The 24,369-nt window shown below is 43.2% G+C and overlaps 1 protein-coding gene across 1 annotated transcript in view; it reads left to right on the top strand.

Moving 5' to 3' along the window:
- Positions 1-24,369, top strand: part of atrnl1a (attractin-like 1a) — a 499,802-nt gene that overhangs the window by 456,331 nt on the left and 19,102 nt on the right. The window contains exon 32 of the mRNA XM_055162865.1: positions 15,211-15,325. Within this exon, the coding sequence (XP_055018840.1) occupies positions 15,211-15,325 (115 nt within the window). The remainder of the gene's footprint in view (positions 1-15,210; positions 15,326-24,369) is intronic.

A 24,369-nucleotide genomic window follows, 5' to 3' on the forward strand; every position in this document is an offset into this window, starting at 1 on the left:
GAGGTGTAAACATACACACATTCTAATTATACATTTGATTATAAGATTGTTACATTTGAATGCATTTTAATCATGTGCATTAGCACTAGTCATGAACAACAGCTAAACTAAAATCAAATATAATGTTTGTATGTGTTATGGACGCACAAATCAGAACAAATGCTCCATGCACTTTATCACTTATGGATGTTATTTTTTTCATCATTAAAAGACGTGCACATGTTGAATATGTAAAGATTTAAATGAAACTATCACACTGCATGTGTGTTCTGTATGTCCCTGAGTATGAACATAATAATGTAGAATTATAGGTACGGTTGAACTATTAGACTAAGAGTCTGTGCCAATGAACCATGAATGAAGAACAGCTTTCAGAAAGAAGTATAAGCCCCGCCCACTCTGTCATTCTCACAATTTCTATCATGTCTCTGATTGGATAAAACTGTCTGTCCCCGGCAGGTGTGTCCTTGTGTTTTTTTTTTTTTTTAAGGTCTTAAATGAGGTAAAATGGATTTTTGTGAGCTTTGTTGGTGTTGTTTCATTCACACATGTTTGAGTAACACTTTATTATTATTATCAGTCTGTCACCATCTCCAAAGTTTAAAATGCTCTGTTCCACCTTGTGATGTCATGAAACATCAGTGTTCAAGTTACCAGCTTCTTTTCCTTTTAGTTCAGTAGAGACTGGAGATTGTAAAGCTGTTTTTACTCCACAGTACAGTGCCGGTGCTAGCTATTTTGCAGCAGCTCATTTTGAAAGTAGAGGACCCTGAGGGTCTCATCAAAAACGTAGGCCACTTTACTCCAAGATTCAAATGAGCCCATTATTTATTAGAACATTTCGAGCATGGTTGGTGGGCCGTCTCTGTTACTGTGGTGAGTAAAAGTTGTTCTCCCTAGAATAATGAAATCAGTGATTAAGTCAAGTACAGGCTATTTCGTTTTAGAAACATTAAAGAGAGGGTCATTTACTTCTATGGAGCATTAACACATAACACATTTAAATCACCATGTTAGTCACAAGTCACTCCCCCTTCAGAGCACTACCACAACACAACCATCTGACCAATGAAACTACTGCACATCACATCAGGTTTGTGAAGTTGTGGTGTGTTGTTTTGTTTATAGAGAAGTGTCGTGTGGAGCATGAGTGATGTAGGCTTGTGGGCGGAGCCTTGCACAGAAATGTTGAAATTTACAGCTAACCAAAAGAGGGTTAGAATAGGGCCCTGGAAAGATTGCTAGATTAGTCAAACATGCGGGAATGACATCAGGTTTTTGATGAGGGAACAAAGTTATAACATGGCAGAAAGCTCCAAAAAGTCAACTCTGCATCATACCCTCTCTTTAAATAAATAAACAGGTAGGTTGGATGAAGTAAAAGTACATAGAGTGACGGTATTGAGCAGTAGTAAGAGAGTGCAGTAAGAGTAGTGCAGTAAGAGTAGTGCAGTAAGAGCAGTGCAGTAAGAGTAGTGCAGTAGAGTAGAGTAGTGCAGTTAGAGCAGTGCAGTAAGAGTAGTGCAGTAAGAGTAGTGCAGTAGAGTAGTGCAGTTAGAGTAGTAGTGCAGTAAGAGTAGTGCAGTAAGAGTAATGCAGTAAGAGTAGTGCAGTAAGAGTAGTGCAGTAAAGTAATGCAGTAAGTGCAGTAGTGAGTAGTGCAGTAGAGAGTGCAGTAAGAGTGCAGTAAGAGTAATGCAGTAGTAGCAGTAAGAGTAGTGCAGTAGAAGTGCAGTAAGAGTAGTGCAGTAAGAGTAGTGCAGTAAGAGTAGTGCAGTAAGAGTAGTGCAGTAAGAGTAATGCAGAGTAATGCAGTAAGAGTAGTAGTGCAGTAGTGCAGTAAGTAGCAGTAAGAGTAGTGCAGTAAGAGTAGTGCAGTAAGAGTAGTGCAGTAAGAGTAGTGCAGTAAGAGTAGTGCAGTAGAGTAGTGCAGTAAGAGTAGTGCAGTAAGAGTAGTATGCAGTAAGAGTAGTGCAGTAAGAGTAGTGCAGTAAGAGTAGTGCAGTAAGAGTAGTGCAGTAAGAGTAATGCAGTAAGAGTAGTGCAGTAAGAGTAGTGCAGTAAGAGTAGTGCAGTAAGAGTAGTGCAGTAAGAGTAGTGCAGTAAGAGTAGTGCAGTAAGAGTAGTGCAGTAAGAGTAGTGCAGTAAGAGTAGCAGTAAGAGTGCAGTAAGTAGTAGTGCAGTAAGAGTAGTGCAGTAAGTATGCAGTAGTAATGCAGTAAGAGTAGTGCAGTAAGAGCAGTGCAGTAAGAGCAGTGCAGTAATGCAGTAAGAGTAGTGCAGTAAGAGTAGTGCAGTAAGAGTAGTGCAGTAAGAGTAGTGCAGTAAGAGTAGTGCAGTAGTAAGAGTATGCAGTAAGCAGTAAGTGCAGTAAGAGTAGTGCAGTAAGAGTAAGTGCAGTAAGAGTAGTGCAGTAGTATGCAGTAATGCAGTAAGAGTAGTGCAGTAGTAAGAGTAGTGCAGTAAGAGTAGTGCAGTAGTAGTGCAGTAAGAGTAGAAGTGCAGTAAGAGTAGTGCAGTAAGAGTAGTGCAGTAAGTAGTGCAAGAGTAGTGCAGTAAGAGTAATGCAGTAAGTGCAGTAAGTGCAGTAGAGTAGTGCAGTAGTAGAGTAGTGCAGTAAGAGAGCAGTGCAGTAAGAGTAGTGCAGTAAGAGTAGTGCAGTAAGAGTAGTGCAGTAAGAGTAGTGCAGTAAGAGTAGTGCAGTAAGAGTAGTGCAGTAAGAGTAGTGCAGTAAGAGTAGTGCAGTAAGAGTAGTGCAGTAAGAGTAAGTGCAGTAAGAGTAGTGCAGTAAGAGTAGTGCAGTAAGAGTAGTGCAGTAATAGTAATGCAGTAAGAGTAGTGCAGTAAGAGTAGTGCAGTAAGAGTAGTGCAGTAAGAGTAGTGCAGTAAGAGTAGTGCAGTAAGAGTAGTGCAGTAAGAGTAATGCAGTAAGAGTAGTGCAGTAAGAGTAGTGCAGTAAGAGTAGTGCAGTAAGAGTAGTGCAGTAAGAGTAGTGCAGTAAGAGAGTGCAGAGTAGTGCAGTAAGAGTAGTGCAGTAAGAGTAGTGCAGTAAGAGTAGTGCAGTAAGAGAGTGCAGTAAGAGTAGTGCAGTAAGAGTAGTGCAGTAAGAGTAGTGCAGTAAGTAGTAGTGCAGTAGAGTAGTGCAGTAAGAGTAGTGCAGTAGTAGTGCAGAGTAGTGCAGTAAGTAGTAATGCAGTAAGAGTAGTGCAGTAGAGTAGTGCAGTAAGAGTAGTGCAGTAAGAGTAGTGCAGTAAGAGTAATGCAGTAGTAGTGCAGTAAGAGTAGTGCAGTAAGAGTAGTAGTGCAGTGAGTAGTGCAGTAAGAGTAGTGCAGTAAGAGTAGTGCAGTAAGAGTAGTGCAGTAAGAGTAGTGCAGTAAGAGTAGTGCAGTAAGAGTAGTGCAGTAAGAGTAGTGCAGTAAGAGTAGTGCAGTAAGAGTAGTGCAGTAAGAGTAGTGCAGTAATAGTAGTGCAGTAAGAGTAGTGCAGTAAGAGTAGTGCAGTAAGAGTAGTGCAGTAAGAGTAGTGCAGTAAGAGTAGTGCAGTAGTAGTAGTAGTATGCAGTAAAGAGTAATGCAGTAAGAGTAGTGCAGTAATAGGCTTACAGCAGAGAGGATCAGAGGTCAGGTAGAGTTTCTTTTGTTCTGGGATATAGAAGCATTTTCACAGATCCACTTTCAGCAGATTCATTACACACATATACATTACACTTTCGATGGACTTTGTATCTATAACATCATAATACTGAAACATTTACTGTACAACAGTGATACACACAAGTATCCTTTTGTCCAAGCTGAAGCACCCTGTGTCTGTTATTCAACCTTTTTACATCAACACTTTGGTTTTCAATGAAAGTACAATGATTATATGCAGTATGTAAGCACAAAAAGTATAATAGAAAATACTGACATCATTTTCTAAGCAATTTCAAGTACTACATGACATCACACAGGACTGTCCTGATTACAGACAGGTGTCTCTGATTCAAACACCTGGCTGCAGGGGCCGAGTTTGAAGTGTGGATACCTGTTGAATCAATCACACTGACCCTTATACCTCCAGACCCCGCCCCTCCTCCTCCCCCTCACTCTCTCCTTTAGTCCTCTAGGCCCCGCCCCTCCTCCTCCCCCTCACTCTCTCCTTTAGTCCTCTGGATCCTGCCCAGTTTAGCTGCTCTGTTTGAACTGTAATTATGGGCAGAGTTGATGTGTGTTTAGTGCCACTTTAAGAGAGTTGGCTGTCGTGCCCCGTCACCAGAGTGTACCCGTGTGGAGTCCTCTGTCTCTCTCTCGCCTCTCTTAAACAGCTGCACTATCTGTAGTTATAGACGAGAGCGTGACTCAGTGTTGTGTCTGCTCCATCTGGACCAGGACACACTCTGCTAATCACCCCACATACCCCCATATATGTGCCAGTGTGTGTGTGTGTGTGTGTGTTTGTGTGTGTGTGTGTGAGAGGGTGTGTGCGTGTGTGTGTTTGTGTGTGTGTGTGTGTGTGTGTGTGTGAGAGGGTGTGTGTGTGTGTGTGTGGTTGTGTGTGTATTCAATGCAGTCCTCACAAAGCTGGGAAAGCGAGCGTAAGTGTGTTTGCATATGTGTTGATTTGCTGACAGCAGAGTAAACACAGGAGCTTCTAATTAGTCTGCAGAGCGTTGCTTTAAACACACACACACCCCTACACACACACACACACACTCACAGACACACAGAGGGAAGCATGTGTGCAAATGTGCTCCGCAACACAGAACTTGTTCAAACCAAAATTGTTTTAAAATCTGTCAGGAGTTTTTATTATTTATTTTCATTATTTTATTCAAATATAAATGAAGATAAAGTGTAATTCCAACAACCAAGAAAACTTTAGTTTCTCCTGGTCCCTCCCTCCTGTCACCTGTCAGCAGTGGTGTAGTGGGGATTTTTTTTAAGTGGGGGTACGCGATTTGTGACGTCATTAACGCCATTAATGCCATTCATTATCACCTACAGAACAGACATCACAGACTAAAACACATGTGCCCAAGACAGAACCAGGACTAAACCAGGACAAATCTTGGACTTGAGAGAGAGATAGAGAATGGAGCAGGGTGTCCACAAAGTGCAATAGGGCAACGGCTGCGCTGAGCCCTTTGTGGTGCAGAGCTCTGTGCCGGCTCTTTCTCCTGCGGTCACTCGACAGTCTACGCGGGCGCAGCTCCAGCCCGTCCCCATACTCAGTCCTGGTTTAGTCCTGTTTTAGTCCTGTTTTAGACCTGGTTCAGTCCTGGTTTAGTCCCAGTTTAGTCCCGTTTTAGTCCTGTTTTAGTTTCATTTTAGACCTGGGTTAGTCCCGGTTTAGTCCCGGTTTAGTCCAGGTTTAGTCCCGGTTCAATCCCTGGTTCAGTCCTGGTTCAGTTCTGGTTTAGTCCTCGTTCAGTCCTGGTCCCTCAGGTCTCAGGTCTCTGTAGAACAGTAGTGCAGATATCATGAGTCTATGCAGGCTGTTTTCACCGTTGCCAGTTACTTCGGTTTGACATTTAACTTGTAGCTATTTTATATTTGTTATTTTTTATATCTCACGACAGGAGAAGTGCGTGGACAGTGTACCCCGCTTACCACGCCCACTACACCCCTGCCTGTCAGCCAATCACATCTCTCTCTCCTCTGTCTGTCCTGGATAAACAGGAAACAGCTGACGGCTGATGTTTTCCGAGTCCAACCCGAGCCCGAACGGAAGCATGGAAACCCGACTGTTGAGTTTGGTCGGGTTTGGTGAGGTTTGGTTGGGTTTGGTCGGGTTTCCATGCTCTAATGCAGGGGTCAAACTTTTTTCTCTGGGGACCACATAATCATTCCTGACTGTGATGGGGGTCGGGTCGGCCGTATAACAGACGTGTATGACCCTGACGAAAACCACACACTTTTCTTTACATATCAAATATCAAACATATCAAACATATCAGACAAACTGCACTGCACTGTACAAAACAAAAGAATTGGTCGTCCACTGTTCTGTGAAAACTCTGCACTCTCTGTCAACTTTTCCTACTTTAACAATACTCGTTTTCCTTAACTAAGCAACCGAACTTGGTGCACACAACTATCACTGTTTGATCTCGAGTTTGTCAGTTGATGAAAAATTTGGTGGCAAATGTAAATATGTCATATAATTATTTAAATATAAATACTTCATATAAATATCATGTTTAAAAAAAAATAAAAAAATAAAAATCAACAAAATACAAAATGTGGATGTGTTATCATTTGCCAAAAAGTAATAATAATAATAATAATAATAATAATAATAATAATAATAATAATAATAATAATAATAAAAAAAGGCCATGACAACTTTTGAAGATTGCCTTGTAGGGACAGTTCAAGTGGTGGGGGCAGAGGGGCGGGGTCAAAGGGGCGTGGCCTTAGTTTGATGACCCCTGCTCAAAATGTACCTGTTTCACCACTTGTCATTAAAGAATCAATTGTTTTTTTATTTAATTTTTTTTATTTTTAGATTTTAGATGTCATCCATGCATGTTTGAGTAATCTAGCGATCTCTCCTGAGCCTTATTCAAAGCCTCTTTACGTTTAGCTGTAAGATTCTGACCAAGACTCTGCCCACAATCTACGTCACCCACACTCCCGCACGACAACAACACATGACACAAACATAGATAACAATAAACTCCATCTCCACCGCAGCACCAGAACCACAGCCTCCTCATCCTCTCCTCCTCTTCACTGTGTCTCTACCTGCTGAGGTGTAAGCACCAAAGTTTCTCCAATAAACCACTTTTTATTTTGGTCCAGATAAAAGAGAATGTATTTATTTAAAAAAGTAACAAAAATTCCACTTTCCCCAGCTCTTCAAAGCCTGTTGGTTTCCTCTCCTGTCATTAGTGCGCTACAATGATACTAATTAAGCACAAACTCAACGGAAAATACGGTGACGCCTCGTAATCACGCAGAGCTCCACACTCATTTTCACACATAAGGACACCGCGAGATCCTCCCAACTCAGCTTTCTGTTGTTTTCATGGTTGCTTTTTAATTGAGAGTTTTGCGCGAGGTAGAAGAGCGGGGTGGAAGAGAGGGGTAGAAGGGCAGTAGAGCGGAGCAGGACAGTGGGGCAGAAGGGCGGGGCGGAAGAGCGGGGTAAAAGATCGGGGTAGAAGAGCGGGACAGAAGAGCAGGCTAGGACAGCGGGGTAGAACAGTGGGGTGGAAGAGCGGGGGTAAAAGAGCGGGGCGGAAGAGTGGGGCAGAAGAGTGGGGTAGGACAGCGGGGCAGAAGAGTGGGGTAGAGGAGCGGGGCAGAAGAGCGGGTGGAAAACTGGGGAAGAAGTGTGGGGCCGAACAGCAGGTTGGAAGAGAGGGCAAGACAGCGGGGTAGAAGAGTGGGGCAGAAGAGCGGGACAAAAGAGCGAGCCAGGACAGCGGGATAGAACAGTGGGGCAGAAGAGTGGGGCAGAAGAGTGGGCAGAAGAGGGGGCAGAAGAGCAGGCAGAAGAGCGGGGCAGAGGCAGGGCAGAAGAGCGGGGCAGAAGAGCAGGGCAGAAGCGGGGTGGAAGCGCAGGGCAGAAGGCAGACGAGCGGGCAGGACAGCGGGTGGAAGCGCGGGATAGAAGAGCGCAGCAGAAGAGTGGGGCAGAAGAGCGGGGCAGAGAGTGGGCAGAAGAGCGGGCAGAAGAGCGGGGCAGAAGAGCGGGGCAGAAGAGCGGGGCAGGGGGCGTTTCTTTCACACACAATAGCCCCTCACCGCTGTGTCTCTGTTGCATCAGGACACTGGAATAAATTCAGAACATTCCAAGAAAATCCTGTTTCAAATTGTGAAACAATGACCACTGATGCAACAACTGCACAATTTACACACATTAGAATGATATTTACTTTGATACTGTGATGGTTTTTTTTATATTTTTTTTAATAATATTTAGTCAACTGAGGAAATCTACAGCTATTTGTGTTGAAATATTCTCCAACTGTGATTCGTGGACTAAAACAGGTCTAAAACAGATCTAAAACAGGTCTAAAACAGGTCTAAACCAGATCTAAACAAGGTCTAAACAAGGACCAAATCAGGACTAAACCAGGACTAAACCAGGTCTAAAACAGGACTAAACCAGGACTAAACCAGATCTAAATCAGGACTAAAACAGGACTAAACTAGGTCTAAACCAGGACTGAACCAGGTCTAAACCAGAACTAAACCATGTCTAAACCAGAACCAGATCATTTCAATTTGTAAACATTCCTCCTTCTCTCTGTCTATCCCCTCTCTCTTTTCACTCTCTCTCCTCTCCTCTGCATACTCTCTCTCTTCTCTCTCTCTCTCTCTCTCTCCTGACCACAGTAATGACCAGAGTGTGTCTCCTTCTGACCTCTGTGGTACAGACGAGCGCTGGGGTCAAACTGATCGATGGTGCTGTGACTGCTCTCTCTCCCTTCCTCTGTCTCTCTCTCTCTCTCTTTACCTCTCTCCCTCCTTCTCTTTCTCTCGATGTGTTCAGACTAAAGGTAACCTGACCTGAGCTCTGATATGATGATGAGCTGCAGGTAAGACGCACTGTCCCACAGGAGAGAGAGAGAGAGAGAGAGAGAGAGAGAGAGAGAGAGAGAGAGACAAAGAGACAGAGAGACAGAGAGAGAGAGAGAGCATATACGAGCATAGCATATAAGAGCATATACAAATACTAGTCTAACACTGTATTAAGTAAAAGTAAAAAATACATAAATAAATAAATAAATCTTTATGGTGGGCTTGCCTCTCCACAGAACTCACTCATACATTGTCCTAGTGGAGGGCAGGCTTTCTTCAATGTTCCACAGAGTCTTTAAATGTGTCAGTTTCCCGAATGCTCAGTTTGAGTTGATGATGATGATGATGATGATGGTGATGATGATGACAGTGATTCATCTTCCTCCTTTCCTCTTCCTCACTCCTCTTTTTTTCTTCTTTGTCCCCCACCCGTCTCTCTTTTGTCTTTCTCTTTTTTCACGTGTGTATGATGTGTGTGTGATGTGTGTATGAGGTGTGTGTGATGTGTGTGTGTGTGTGTGATGTGTGTGTGATGTGTGTATGAGGTGTGTGTGATGTGTGTATGATGTGTGTGTGTGATGTGTGTATGATGTGTGTATGATGTGTGTGTGTGTGTGTGTGATGTGTGTGTGTGTGTGATGTGTGTGTATGATGTGTGTGTGTGTGTGTATGATGTGTGTGTGTGTGTGTGATGTGTGTATGATGTGTGTGTGTGTGTGTGTGTGTGATGTGTGTGATGTGTGTGATGTGTGTGATGTGTGTGTGTGTGTGATGTGTGTATGATGTGTGTGTGATGTGTGTATGATGTGTGTGTGTGTGTGATGTGTGTATGATGTGTGTGTGATGTGTGTGTGATGTGTGTGTGATGTGTGATGTGTGTGTGTGTGTGATGTGTGTGTGATGTGTGTGATGTGTGTGATGTGTGTATGATGTGTGTGTGAGTGTGTGTGTGTGATGTGTGTGTGATGTGTGTATGATGTGTGTGATGAGTGTGTGTGTGTGTGATGTGTGTGATGTGTGTGATGATGTGTGTGATGTGTGATGTGTGTGTGATGTGTGTATGATGTGTGTGATGATGTGTGTGTGTGATGTGTGTGTGTGTGTGTGTGATGTGTGTGTATGATGTGTGTGTGTGTGTGTGATGTGTGTGTGTGTGATGGTGTGATGTGTGTGTGTGTGTGTGTGTGTGATGTGTGTGTATGATGTGTGTGTGATGTGTGATGTGTGTGTGTGATGTGTGTGTGTGTGTGTGATGTGATGTGTGTGATGTGTGTGATGATGTGTGTGTGTGTGTGATGTGTGTGATGTGTGTGTGTGATGTGTGATGTGATGTGTGTGATGTGTGTGATGATGTGTGTGTGTGTGTGATGTGTGTGATGTGATGTGTGTGTGTGTGATGTGTGTGTGTGTGTGTGATGTGTGTGTGATGTGTGTGATGTGTGTGTTGTGTGTGTATGATGTGTGTGAGTGTGATGTGTGTATGTGTGTGTGTGATGTTGTGTGTGATGTGTGTGATGTGTGTGATGTGTGTGTGATGTGTGTGTGTGTGATGTGTGTGTGATGATGTGTGTGATGTGTGTGATGTGTGTGTATGATGTGTGTGTGATGTGTGTGATGATGTGTGTGTGATGTGTGTGTGATGTGTGTGTGATGTGTGTGTGTGTGTGTGTGATGTGTGTGTGTGTGTGTGTGTGTGTGTGTATGATGTGTGTGTGTGTGATGTGTGTGTGATGTGTGTGTGTGTGTGTGTGTGATGTGTGTGTGATGTGTGTGTGTGATGTGTGTGTGTGATGTGTGTGATGTGATGTGTGATGTGTGTGTGTGATGATGTGTGATGTGTGTGATGTGTGTGTGATGTGTGTGTGATGTGTGTGTGTGTGTGATGTGTGTGTGATGTGTGTGTGTGTGATGTGTGTGTGTGTGTGATGTGTGTGTGTGTGTGAGTGTGTGTGTGTGTGTGTGATGTGTGTGTGTGTATTGATGTGTGTGATGTGTGTGTGATGTGTGTGATGTGTGTGTGATGTGTGTGATGTGTGTGTGATGTGTGTGTGATGTGTGTGTGATGTGTGTGATGTGTGTGATGTGTGTGTGATGTGTGTGTGATGTGTGTGATGTGTGTGTGTGATGTGTGTGTGTGATGTGTGTGATGTGTGTGTGATGTGTGTGTGATGTGTGTGTGATGTGTGTGTGTGATGTGTGTGTGTGATTGTGTGTGTGATGTGTGTGATGTGTGTGTGATGTGTGTGTGTGTGATGTGTGTGAGTGTGTGTGATGTGTGTGTGTGTGTGATGTGTGTGATGTGTGTGATGATGTGTGTGTGATGTGTGATGTGTGTGTGTGATGTGTGTGTGATGTGTGTGTGTGTGTGATGTGTGTGTGTGATGTGTGTGTGATGTGTGTGTGTGTGTGATGTGTGTGTGTGATGTGTGTGTGATGTGTGTGTGATGTGTGTGTGTGATGTGTGTGTGTGTGTGATGTGTGTGTGATGTGTGTGTGTGTGTGTGATGTGTGTGTGATGTGTGTGTGTGATGTGTGTGTGTGTGTGTGTGTGTGATGTGTGTGTGTGATGTGTGTGTGATGTGTGTGTGTGTGATGTGTGTGTGTGTGTGTGATGTGTGTGTGTGTGATGTGTGTGATGTGTGTGATGTGTGTGTGTGATGTGTGTGTGTGTGTGTGATGTGTGTGTGATGTGTGTGATGTGTGTGTGTGATGTGTGTGTGATGTGTGTGTGTGTGTGTGTGTGTGTGTGTGATGTGTGTGTGTGTGTGATGTGTGTGTGATGTGTGTGTGTGTGTGTGATGTGTGTGTGTGATGTGTGTGATGTGTGTGTGATGTGTGTGTGATGTGTGTGTGATGTGTGTGTGTGTGTGATGTGTGTGTGTGTGTGTGTGTGTGTGTGATGTGTGTGTGTGATGTGTGTGTGATGTGTGTGATGTGTGTGTGATGTGTGTGTGTGTGTGTGTGATGTGTGTGTGTGTGATGTGTGTGATGTGTGTGTGTGATGTGTGTGTGTGTGATGTGTGTGTGATGTGTGTGTGTGTGATGTGTGTGTGTGTGTGTGTGTGTGTGTGTGATGTGTGTGTGTGTGTGATGTGTGTGTGATGTGTGTGATGTGTGTGTGATGTGTGTGTGATGTGTGTGTGATGTGTGTGTGTGATGTGTGTGATGTGTGTGTGTGTGTGTGTGATGTGTGTGTGATGTGTGTGTGTGTGTGTGTGTGATGTGTGTGTGTGTGATGTGTGTGTGTGATGTGTGTGTGATGTGTGTGTGTGTGTGTGTGTGATGTGTGTGTGTGTGATGTGTGTGTGTGTGTGATGTGTGTGTGTGTGTGTGTGTGTGTGATGTGTGTGTGTGTGTGTGTGTGTGTGTGTGTGTGATGTGTGTGTGTGATGTGTGTGTGATGTGTGTGTGTGTGTGTGTGATGTGTGTGTGTGTGTGTGTGTGATGTGTGTGTGTGATGTGTGTGTGTGATGTGTGTGATGTGTGTGTGTGATGTGTGTGTGATGTGTGTGTGATGTTTTTCTTGTCCGTGCTGTTAGAGTGGGACCACAGAGTTCTGTCCAGACTTGGGATGGACCAATCACAGCCGTTCATCTGTGTCACATGTCTCTCAAACACACAACAGCTCCTCTCCTCAACTCTGGATCTATCTGTTCTTCTTCCATTGCCAATTCTGCAGAACTCAGCTGCTTCTCAAAGTTGTTTTTTTCTTTGTTTGTTTGTTTTCCCTTGATTGTTTGGACACAAACAGAACCCACACCACTGTGATCAGTTAATACATCTACTCTCCTACCTCCTCTTCCACTTTTCTCTTCATCCCTCTCTTGCTCTCTCCCCTCGTCCCCTCTGGCCCCATCCATCCATCATGACATTTTGAGAGACCCACACATCATTGTCAAAATCACACAGGAGTAAAATGCTCAAACAACAGTCTGAGTGCAGCTCAACAGGTCGAGTCATTGGATCCAGTGTCAGGTCAGTGTGAGGAAAGTAACGGCCCTCAGGACAAAAGTGTCCCTCCTCTGTGTCTTCTGTGTCCTGCATCATCACAGCAGCCTCCAGGGGGAGCAGGTGAAGTCTGGACACAACAGAAAGTCTCTTAATCCTCTCTCTCCACTCTGTTGTTTTGGTCGGTGATGAGATGGGACATTCCCTCTGGAACATCTTCTACATTTGGTGTAGAAAGTCTGAAGCATTTCAAAGCTAGCAGTGTTGCCATGGATACAGGAAAAACAAACTACTCATATCACAATCCAATATTCCTTAACGTCCGTCCTACAAACTGCACAAGCTGCACTTCTTGGTCAGTATCCCAAATACTAAGTAAAAGTGACATCAAGTGTAACATACAAAAAGAGTACAAACTGCTCAGTGTGCGAGCCAGACAGCCACAAGAGCAACCAACCACAGCCACAGAGGTTTAGCAGGAACTTGAGACAAAAGGGTGAGTAACCACTGCTCTGTGTCGTACACTCTGTGTGTGAGTGTGACATACAGAAGTGTCAGAGCCTCTGAACAGTGTCACACTCTCTCACCTGTTCACAGCAGACTGGAGCGAGCAGCAGGTGGAGGTGTTCAGACTGTCACTCACTCCAGCGACCCCAGCAGGAGCCTCTGATCCTGGGGAGGCTCACTCACAGCGCCGTCCTCTCCTCCTGGTGCACAGCTGCTGCTCACCCGTGCGCTTCACTGAGCTGATGTCTGCTCCTCACAAGTGTGTAGAGACGAGAGGAGGAGAGAGGAGAGAGAGAGAGAGAGAGAGAGGAGAGAGAGAGAGAGGAGGAGAGAGAGAGGAGAGAGGAGGAGAGAGGAGAGAGAGGAGGAGAGAGAGAGGAGAGAGAGAGAGAGAGGAGAGAGAGAGAGGAGAGAGGAGGAGAGAGGAGGAGAGAGGAGAGAGGAGAGAGGAGGAGAGAGGAGGAGAGAGAGAGAGGAGGAGGAGGAGAGAGAGAGGAGAGAGAAGGAGAGAGGAGAGAGGAGGAGAGAGGAGGAGAGAGGAAAGGACACTCACACAGATACTGTCTCATTCTACCACCAAACACTGAGCTGTGAGCAGTGTGGACATGTTACTGTAGTACTTCAGAGTCACTGGGACACTTTCTGAAACCATAACACTTCAATTACCCAGTCTTAGTTTAACTCCTTCGTTATCAATTCAGTTTGGTGTATAATAATTTTTTTCAAACATTTCACAGAGGCTCAAGTAAGACAAATAAAGTATATAAAGTCTGAAAAGAAATAAGTGTGAGCTTATGATGCCTGCCCCCAGAACATTTTACATTAACATAAAGAGCTGCTAATACCTTAAGCACAACATATTAAATCCACAATGTCCATAGTCAACAAAAATAAGGATATGCTGCTCTCAGCATTCACTTTCAACTGTGTTTTTCTAATATTCCTCTTCTACACAGTTTAAATGGTCTCTTCTACAGACTTTTAACTCCAGGTCTAGTTTATTTTACACTTTTACCCCAAGAACACTACAGAGCTGCTTTGCATTTAACCAGTATAAACTCTATAAATGTCATGAGTGATCACCTCCTGTTGTCCTCTGATGGTTTCCCTCACTGCTCTTAAGAGCCACTTCACATTTAACTGGTCATTTTCACTTTACAAAACCTTGAGCTGACTGTTGTAAACACAAGGTTGATTAGACCTTAATCCACCTTTTCTGTTCAGAGACCTTTTTCTTTAAATGTGCACCTCAGTGTCTTCAAATGACTGGTTTGTGTCTTTAAGATGAAGGTGGACAGCCGACTGTGAACCTGAATTAGAGTGTCTTCTGTGCAAATACAGTCTATTGTGCAGTATTTATACTGTTAGGCATTTATATGAAAAAAAAAAAAAAATCAAATTAGGCTGCTGAAAGACATTTCTCACAGATTCCTTGTCATGAGTCAAAAGAGACAACAAATGTCTTCTTGGGGACTACAATGTTCTTACACTCTGAAAAAACACCAGAGCCAAGTGTTTAAATTTGTTGCCAAGTGTGTACATTATACAACTTGTACAGTTTAAAGGATGGAAGTTAAGACTATTTGATTGTGTGATTTGAGCAGTTTGTATTTCCTGTATGACACTGTATTTATGTAGCTATGCTAGTGAGCTAGCTCTGAAATGTTAGTCTTTCCACAGCAGTGCTACGGGTTTTCTACACCAAATATGTCAGAAGATGTTCCAGAGGGAATGTCCTGTCTCAGCACTGACTGACACAAAAGAGCAGAGAGAGAGTGGTTTAGGGGAGGCTTTCCTGTTGTGTGCAGAGCTCACCTGCTCCCCCTGGAGGCTGTGCTGATGCTGCAGGACACACAGGCGGGACACTTTTGTCCTCAGGGCTGTTACCCTCCTCACACTGCCCTGACACTGGATCTGCTGACTCTGCCTGTTGAGCTGCACTTACACTTTTGTTTGAGCTTTTCTGTTGTGATTGTGTTTGACTGCTCTGTGTTTAAACTGCCTCAGGGCAAATGAAGTGATTTTGACACTGTGGCCTGAGAGGCCCACAACAGCATCTTACACAGGACCCACCGAGCTCGAGGAGGCGCTGCTTATTTGTGATCCTGACACTTCTGATTCAAACGTTGTGTTCTGTGTTCTCTCTCTCTCTGTGTGTGTGTGTGTGTGTGTGTGTGCGTGCGTGCGTGCGTGTGTGTGTGTGTGTGTGTGTGTGCGTGTGTGTGTGTATGTGGTAAACAGGCGGTGCCCAAACCCGTTGCAGTGGAGCCGTGTTGGGGAAGCAGAGCTGGGGTCCTCACACTTTTGCTCAACCTGCCCCGACTGAGCACAGGGACGCCCCCTCCTGGACAGTCAGGTACAACACTAACAACCCCAACTCCAACTAATGAAACTGAACCAATGAATTCTACACATCCTAACATTGTAATAAATAAAACCATTTGATGGGATCATTATTTGCTCTGAATCTACTGGCCTTAGCGCGCTCTGTTCCGTGTGCATGTGACTGCTCTTTGAGCGGGGGGCGTGGTCATCGACCTCTGGTGCATTATGTGAAGTGCATTGTGGGAAATACACTGGGCTGAGTAAGGACTCGGAGGAAGTCTCCTCTGATGCATCTCCAGTAAAACAGGCAAGGATTTCCAGCAGACTTGCCAAGTCTGCACAAGTCTGCACAAGTCTGTACACAGGTCTGTACAGGTCTCACAGGTTTGTACAGGTCTCACAGGTCAGTACAGGTCTCACAGGTCAGTACAGGTCTCACAGGTCTGTACAGGTCAGTACAGGTCTCACAGGTCTCACAGGTCTGTACAGGTCTGTACAGGTCTGGGCAAGTCTCACATTTGTGAGAACAGTTCTGGCCTCTGTTCAGACTCAGCTGTGCTCTGTGCTTCTTCTGTAAGCTGATGCACTGTCAGACAGCAGTAACATAGGAGCAGTTAGTGGTGACATGTGAGAAGAGGCAGGTCAGCCAGTCTAATTACAAAGTGTAGCTTTAAATCATCATGAATGACACAGATCACTAAATTGGGTAAAAATGTAAGTTAAAACAGTGGCAGAGGATTTAGTAAAAAGTGTGACATAAGCTGTTGATGCAGATAATTCTCCATCTTTTCCATAACAGGAGCTTTATTGTATGCCTGGCCTTTCTTCTCTCCACTGTCTCCCATCTCACTCACAAAGCAGTGTTTGAGTCTGTCAGCTGGTCCACACCAGTGTTTTGGCTCTCATTGGGCATAATTGTACCGCTGTGATGTGCTGTCATTTAAATAAGTGCCTCTGTATAATCACTGCATACGCCCCACTCTCTCGCCGCTGTTTACTGTGGCCAGCTGTCACCATTGTAAACCGCTAATGCCAGTCTCAGTGTTAAAGGAGACACATAATGCAAAATCCACTTTTATGAGCATTCAACGACATTATAATAGTTTCCCCATCTCATTATCTTATACTCAGAGTTTGAGTTTGTTTGAGTTTGTTTGAGTAATCCTGTATTGTCCTGCCTTTGACATATGATGACCCTGACACTGGATCTGATGACTTGACCTGAGGAGCTGCACTGATGGGCCATCCACACGACAATGTTTTTGGTCAAAATGGAGAAGTTTGTATTCGTTTTGGCTTTTCGTCCACACGGAGCCAGCGTTTCGGGTGGGCAAAAATTTTGTTTTTTTGAGAATGGGTTCTAAAGTGGAGAAATCTGAGAACACTGGCTTTGCGTTGTCGTGCGGACAAACAAAAAGCAGCTTTTGGAAATGACCGTGATGACATCATGATCCTGTCATCACCAGGGTCCTCTGATGCAGCGAAGCCTGCACTCTCAAATTGACCTCCACAGATCGCAAGAGCATTGCCAAAATGGGACAAGTGTAGCCTACGAAACCACTCCCATCACCCAGCAACCGAGACACACTGTTAGCACCAATACTAACAACACACACCACAGATTACACACACAGATCAATAACAAAGACTACGTTTACACTGAAACAAATCCACGTATCACCGTATCAGAAACAATCTGCATCGAGACATGTCGTTTCTGTGTCTGCAAGTCTTCCCTATCCACACAACTTTGTGCATATTTGTTTACATTTTCCAGAAAGGAAATTTAAAACCACATGGTTAATTTGCATAAACTAAGCGCTCAAAAAACAGCTCACTATTGTGCGCTGATGCAGTTTAGCTTCTGTTCTACTAAAGGACATGACTCAGTGGCATATGAGTGTTCTTTCTGTGACATTATGTTTAACTTTTGCAAAACAAAACAGCTATATTTCTGGGATACATCTAAAATCTGCAAAATTACTTTAAAGTTTAAAAAATTGCGATGAAATCTTCATTATTAAATATTATTATCATTGTTAACAGTGCCACATACAGGTGTGGCAGATGTATTACATTGTTTTCACTCGTTGCGCTGTTGTCGTGTGGACGTGAACATTTACTGATCCGACACGTGTGTGGATGTGGATATTTTTCAGCCCACAAATAAAAAAATCCAGGAGGGTTGTCATGTGGCCGTAGCCTGAGACTTTTGTTTGAGCTTTCAGTTCTTATTGTATTTTACTGCTCTATGTGCACAAACCCCCAAACTTACCCCCTATGTCCACCAACTGCAGTAAATGTATTACAATCACAACTGGACCTGTTTCCAGAGCCTTAACCCGCAGAGGACACATTCAAGTTTGTCTCATTCTCAGTGCATGGACAGACCAGGTCTCATGTGAAGATCAGAACCTCCAGAATTCCCTCCCTGAGCTGCAGAGGCTGCACTAACACTGACTCATGACAGGTTCAGGTGCTCATATCAGAGAGAGACATTTTAGGTTTAAACCAGCTGGATGTCAACACTGAAACTGGCAAACCAAATGAGAGAGTCATGTGATGTTCATTCTGATTTCTGATTGGATAATCGTCTTGAGAACCAAAACATCAAATTATAAAACAAGCAATTTGGCCATTGTTTTGAACGTTTTTCTTATTAATCTGTAATAAATCTGCATTTTACCTCTCAGGTCATTTTTTTTATAAAAATCTTACATAATATCCCTTTAGGTTTTAGATCAATATTGGGGTTTACAATGATCAAATGAACTGATGTAACTGTGCACTGCCCAAGCTCATGTTCACCATGAAAAGCCCACAGCAGATAGTCTGTTTTCTGTCAGTGCTAAGAGGAGCTGAGAATAGACTGTAGCAGAAGTGTGTGGTTAGCTTCATGTGGAGTGGTTTACACAGACACCACAGGGAACGTCAGACATTCAACAGAGTGGAGTATCACACAGTCTGCTATCATATAGAGAGTTTCTATAGCTACACTCTTCTGCCTAAATCAGAACTACAGTAAACCAGCACTGCAAAGGCTCAAAACTGACTCAACAGTTTTTTATTATTGGCGAGGGCAGACGTGTTTTCTCTCCTGTCCTGCCTCTTACCTGTGTGCCCTGCCAGAACTTTCACTGCAGGATACACAATGGACGGTTGGGATAAGTGGTGCAACATGTGTCTGGCGGATCCTTCCTTGGAGGAAATAGAAGACATTTAACTATTCGGAATCGAATTTCAACTTAGGAATGATTACAGGGGTTTCGCTGATTGGATTCGGCACAGCCCTGATTTTTTGGAAAGTTCAGATTAGCGAGGTGGATGTTCGGTGCGCCACTTGGTTGCCCGGACTGACTGAAATAGGAGGCAAAGCTGCAAACGCTCAGACTGTGACTATGAGCCCTTTTATGGAAGGTTCGACTGCCTCACATTTTGGAAAACATCGTGTAAATGCTTGTGGTCATTGACCAGAGGTTAGATAGGACTAAGGCTCTAAGTTGCAATACTGATAACATCTTAGGCTGCGTCCAGACTGCAGCCTGAAGTGACCCAAATCCGATTTTGGCCCCTATGTGACCTGTATCTGATCTTTTAATGACAGTCTGAACGACACAGATCCGATTTTTTTCAAATGTGACCCAGGACACTTGGATATGTGCTCCTGAAACTGATACATATCTGATCTTTTGACATGTGACTTCAGTGTGAACGGCCAAAGTGCATTCATCCACCTACACTTATCAACAAGACACAAATGTCACTATTCTGCACTGAAGTAGGCGAAAATTGTTAATGAACTGCGTGTCACTGAAACGAAGCACATCACCACTCACCACTCTTGGCTCCGTCTCCACATCCACACGTTCCTTTCAACAGACGTTGCTCATGCTGACCCACAAAACACCACAGCCAAAAACATCGTCCTTTTCCTTCTCAATCTCCTCCTTAAAACAAGTAAGTTGTTCATGTTCTGGCTCCGGTACGAGAGGAACTTTAAAATCTCCAGGTGCTCAATGCTGCGTCCATGTTTGAACAACTTCCGTAAACACAGAGCACGCTCACTGTGGTTGACATCATCGTGTCTCCAGTGCATATGCAGGACATTTTTGGGACGTTTAACATTCACACAGGGGATCACATACAAGTCACATTTAATTGGAAATGTGAACGACCAAAAACACTGGATTTCACAAAAAAATCGGAATTGAGCGTTAAGCCCTGCAGTCTGAACGAAGCCTTAGAGAGACTTGAAGCTTTGTAGAGAGGAGTGAGAAGACCTTGAAACCATAAAGAGAGTAGTTTGTGAAAACAGGAATGCAGCTGCTCGAGCCAAACCTAAACAACCCAAATCTTATCTTATCTTATCCAGCCAGCACCAGTCCAAGGCCGGGTGGTAACAACTCGCCCAGGAGAGACTGGAGCAGGAAGGGTGGTAGGTCAGTTGTTTGCAGCACCACGTGGCTGCAGGATCCGGATGGCTGCTGCCTGTGCTTGGGTTAACTCCACGCCCCTATCCTCCCCGGTTGCAAGTCTAGTCTTTAAGCTTGTATTGTGTTGGGGCATAGTCTAGGGGTTGTTCTTTTTTCTTTTTTTTTTTCTCCCCTGTCCTCACGTTATGCTGAATTGTTTTCAAATTCAGCTGAATAAATGAAATGCATTCCATTCCAACATCAGAACCTGTCAAATCAAGTGTTGTCACCCTTGCACAAACACACATTCATACACGAGTGTACACAGTCACTACAAGTGAGGCAGATGTCATGCCCAAGGACACAACAGTAGAATTCTTCTGTCTCTAACAAAAGGATTTTAAAGTACACATTAGGGTGTTCAGAAGGATTGGAAATCAGATACTAATCAATACTAAAGCTAGTATCAATATTATGAACTCATTTGAGCAGGTATCAACACTAAAAAAAGTCTCAATGACAGGGCAGAAATGACTCTTTCTTGCACAGCTTTCAGAATGATGTTGATCTGTATCAGAACAAGTGTAAGAGCACATAGACTAGTATTCACTGATTCACTGATTACGCACGTATAAGACCACATGGAAATGGAACAGAAAGTACCGTTTATTGTTGAAAATCACATTCTCTTGTCAATTTATTACTATCAAATGAAAGACAAAATGCACACCAAAGTTCTTATAGAAATGCAAATGCAACGAGCAGCAACTTAAAAGTAAAAAACATTTATAGCGCACTCAGATGGTGCTTATTTTTTTATAACGTTTGGGTGATCTGACGAAGGCTTTTTTTAAAACTAAGACAAGCTTTTGGACATTAGCCATCTTGTTTATTATTATCAACATTTCTTTTTTTTTTTTTTTTTTAAGTCCTGAATTTCAGGGACACATCTTCATATCCAAAGCCATCTGCGCTCTGTGGAGTTTCTATTTGTGTGGGAAGGGGGAGGGGACAAGTCTGATGTTACACACACTGTAACACTTCAGGAAATACTGAGCAAGAGAAAAATGTTTGTACCCAGGCCACTGAAAACAACACAAAGCAATGTTTGGTTCATCTTCCAGATCTCATTTTACTTCCATGGAGAGAGCGCCGAGAGCCAGATGCAGGTTATGTGTGAACAGAGCAGATCCAGCAACCCAACCCAGTCCACTGAAGAGTCAAATCTACACCTAAATGTATCCAAAACGAAGGATATGATTATCGACTTCCGAAAGCAAGCGCCTCAGTGTGATATCACAGAGATAAAGGGGCAGTCACTGGAGTGTGTGGACTCATATAAATATCTTGGAAAATTGAGTTTTGACGATAATTGTTCTGTTGTGTGTAAAAGAGGCTCCAGCGCCTTCACTGTCTGAGAAAGTTGTCCTTTTACCATGTAGACAGAACCATGATGACACTGTTTTATAAAACATTTATGGAATCAGTTTTGATGTTTTCATTGGTCTCGTGGTTTGGGAGCATTTCTGCTAAAAACAAGAACTCCCTGAATCAGCTGGTTAAATGGGCAAGTGAGATGACTGGCCATCCTCAGAGCCACCTGGACTCTCTGTACTCGAGACACTTACAGAGAATGTCCCAGAGGATTTTAAGAGACGTGCAACATCCACTAAACTCAGAGTTTCAGCTGCTTCCCTCTGTTCAGAGGTTTTTAGTCCCAAGATCTAGAACAAATCGTTTTAAAAGGAGCTTCGCTGCTATCGTACTTATGAATAAATTGTAATCTATTTATCTAAGTTTGTGGGTTTTTAACATATTTAATATTTATTGTGTTTTTAGCCAAGCTTGATGGATGAATTTAATTGGTTGTTTATGGAACAAACCATTCTGCACTGGAGCACTGTAAACACTTTATTTTGTAATTGTGATTTTATGTGTGTTTTGTGGATGAATGAAATGTGAAATGTGGAACCTGACTCTCAAATCTGCAAAGCAAATTTACCTACAGATACGAATACAGCAACCTAACCTGACCTTTATTTCTACAGGACATTTCATAAACAGTTTCCAAAGTGCTGCACAAATACATAATAACAACAATGATAAAATGATAAAATAGACGCTCAGATTTAATCATACTATACTATTACAGTCTATTGGGACGTGGGGGAGCAGAGTGTTCCAGAGTTTGGGACCAGACACAGAGAAGTCCCTGTCCCTTGTCTTAGGCCCCACGAGCTGGAGCCTCGGATCTCAGAGTTCGCAGGGGTGTAAATTTGGATGAGGTCCAAATCGTACTGTGGGGCCAGTCCATTCAAAGGCTTAAAAAAGCAAACAATACAATATTCAAATCAATTCTAAAATGAACAGGAAGCCAGTGTAAAGGCACAAGGATTGGAGTAATGTGCTCTCTTCTTTTGGTTTCTGTTAAAAGTCGTGAAAGTCGTGCTGTAGACATTCTGGACTAACTGTAGTCAGTATAAAGTGCGTTTTGTGAGATGACAGAATAGTTAGATAATAGAAAGTGGGTTACAGTAGTCCAGACATGAAGAAATAAAAGTGGGAGCTCTGGCATCACTCTGTCCATGTTCCTGTATCCAAACATGACACTTGTACTGATTGTTCTGGTATCCTGTTAACTGTCCTACCTCAGTGTTAGCATGTGTCACTGATATCATGCTTTATTCACACCTCCTCAGCACCTTTCAAACATCTCCGTTGCTGTCCTCTGCCGCTCAGGTTACAGTCTGGTCCATGGGTTCATTTTGCCCGTGGTACAGCTTCATTTCCCCGTGTTAAAGAGTTCTTATGTAACTGGAGCAGGTGTGAGGGCAGGGAGCCGGAAGTGCAGGCTCAGGACGTGAGGCAATGAGCAGAGCAGACAAAGATATTTGAGAGAAAGTATGTGTTATGATTACAGCGAAGAACCAAGAAACCAGATGGACAAGTCTAACCAAACAGATTATGTTCAGAGTGAGTAGGAAGTGGGTGAAATGCCAAGGAGCACATAGAAAGGACTGAAGGATTCATTTCTTGGACAATGGTTTTTACATGTGTCTGTGGTCCACAGTTGTATTCACCAAATACATACTATAGGCTGTGGACACTTTACAGTGACAAAACACTTCTTTAGAAGTTACTATGGTGACATAAACATGAGAAAACAGCCAAAACAAAACTTTCATTTTAAGAAACTCAACAAAAAATACAAAATGGATTTAAACACATTTTCAGGAGCCTGTGATTAGTAGGAGGCCAGGAGCACACTATTGGACCAATCAGAGGGCAGCATGAACGCCCACATGAACCAACACAAACACAGTGACACGGACAGATACACTTCAACCTAATTTCTTATACTTCTAGATTATTTAGTTTGTAAACAAAATGCAAAGGGAAGTGCTTTGTGCTTTTGTGGACAGGAAAGATCATCTGGATGCAACTCAAATTAGATTTCTTGGAAATGAAACCTTTGACTGCCTAAATTATCCCGAGTTTGTAGCGAACATTCTGTATGTGGAGCACCATCAAAGCGGGATGCCATTTGTTAATGGAGAGGAGCAGAAGACAAACAGACTGAGCTGCACTTTCTTGTTCTTGTGGTTTTACAGCAACATCACGTCTTGGTCTCTTTGCAGTGGAAGGTGTTTCTTGGTGAACAGTTGGTGCCTTTCACTTTGGCATTGAGTTTTTAAATTTGTAACCGAGGTTGAGTGAGGGATCCAGATTTTGCTTTGATGTCGCTCCACATACAAAATGTTCGCCGCAAACTCGGGATGATTTAGGCAGTCAAAGGTTTCCTTTTTGGTTCTTCCTGTGGATCAGTCCTGCCCATCACCTTCACCTTTCACTATTTTTCAATTCCGTTGGGAAGGGAAACAGTTTAAACAGAGGTTTGCACTCACACACATCTGATTCCCTTTTGCAGTTATGGAGTTCGCAAACAAATTTCTCAAGCCGTTTTCCACTGTTAGGATCCAACAACCACACAAAAATAAAATATGATAATATCAGAACCAGAAACAAAATTGATATGGTTCAAAAGACTTGAAAAGACTGGCTTTGTTAATAAAATTTCCCACTGGGAAAACAAACATGGAGGTTTGAAGCTCACTTTTTCAGAAAATCCTTCCCAGTATTCACTGCACAATGACCAGAAGTCTGAAATTCATGATGCATGTATAGGTCCTGAACATGTTCAGCAAGAGTCATCCCATGATCGATCATGTGTAGAACTCACTTCATGGCAATTATTTATTTATTTTTTCTAAAAACATGTTTAGAGTTTGTTTTTTTGTAAATGTTTTTGTTTACTACATGCTTCAGTGAGCATCTACAATTCAAATAATCATGAAAATAAAGCAGAAATCTGAATGTAAAAGTGACAGACTTTTGACTGGTACAGTGTTTCTTGCATTACATGGCACATTTATAGAACGTGTTCCCCGTTTACAAAGAACAGCATATCTCTCAGCATCTTGTGACCCACTTTACTTTTTTATATTTATTTATTTATTTTTTATAGAACCATGCACTTTCTCACCACTGTACAAAAACAAGACATGCCATAAGAACACAGTTTAAAGTCCCCTCGAGTTCCCCGTCCCCTGGGAGCCCTTCACTGGGTCAGCCTCTGAAGTGGTCCCTGCTTCAGTCCGGGCTC

Source organism: Boleophthalmus pectinirostris, unplaced genomic scaffold (assembly GCF_026225935.1).
Source record: "Boleophthalmus pectinirostris isolate CB_2022bp ecotype Guang Dong unplaced genomic scaffold, ASM2622593v1 HiC_scaffold_5, whole genome shotgun sequence".
Taxonomy (NCBI): domain Eukaryota; kingdom Metazoa; phylum Chordata; class Actinopteri; order Gobiiformes; family Gobiidae; genus Boleophthalmus; species Boleophthalmus pectinirostris.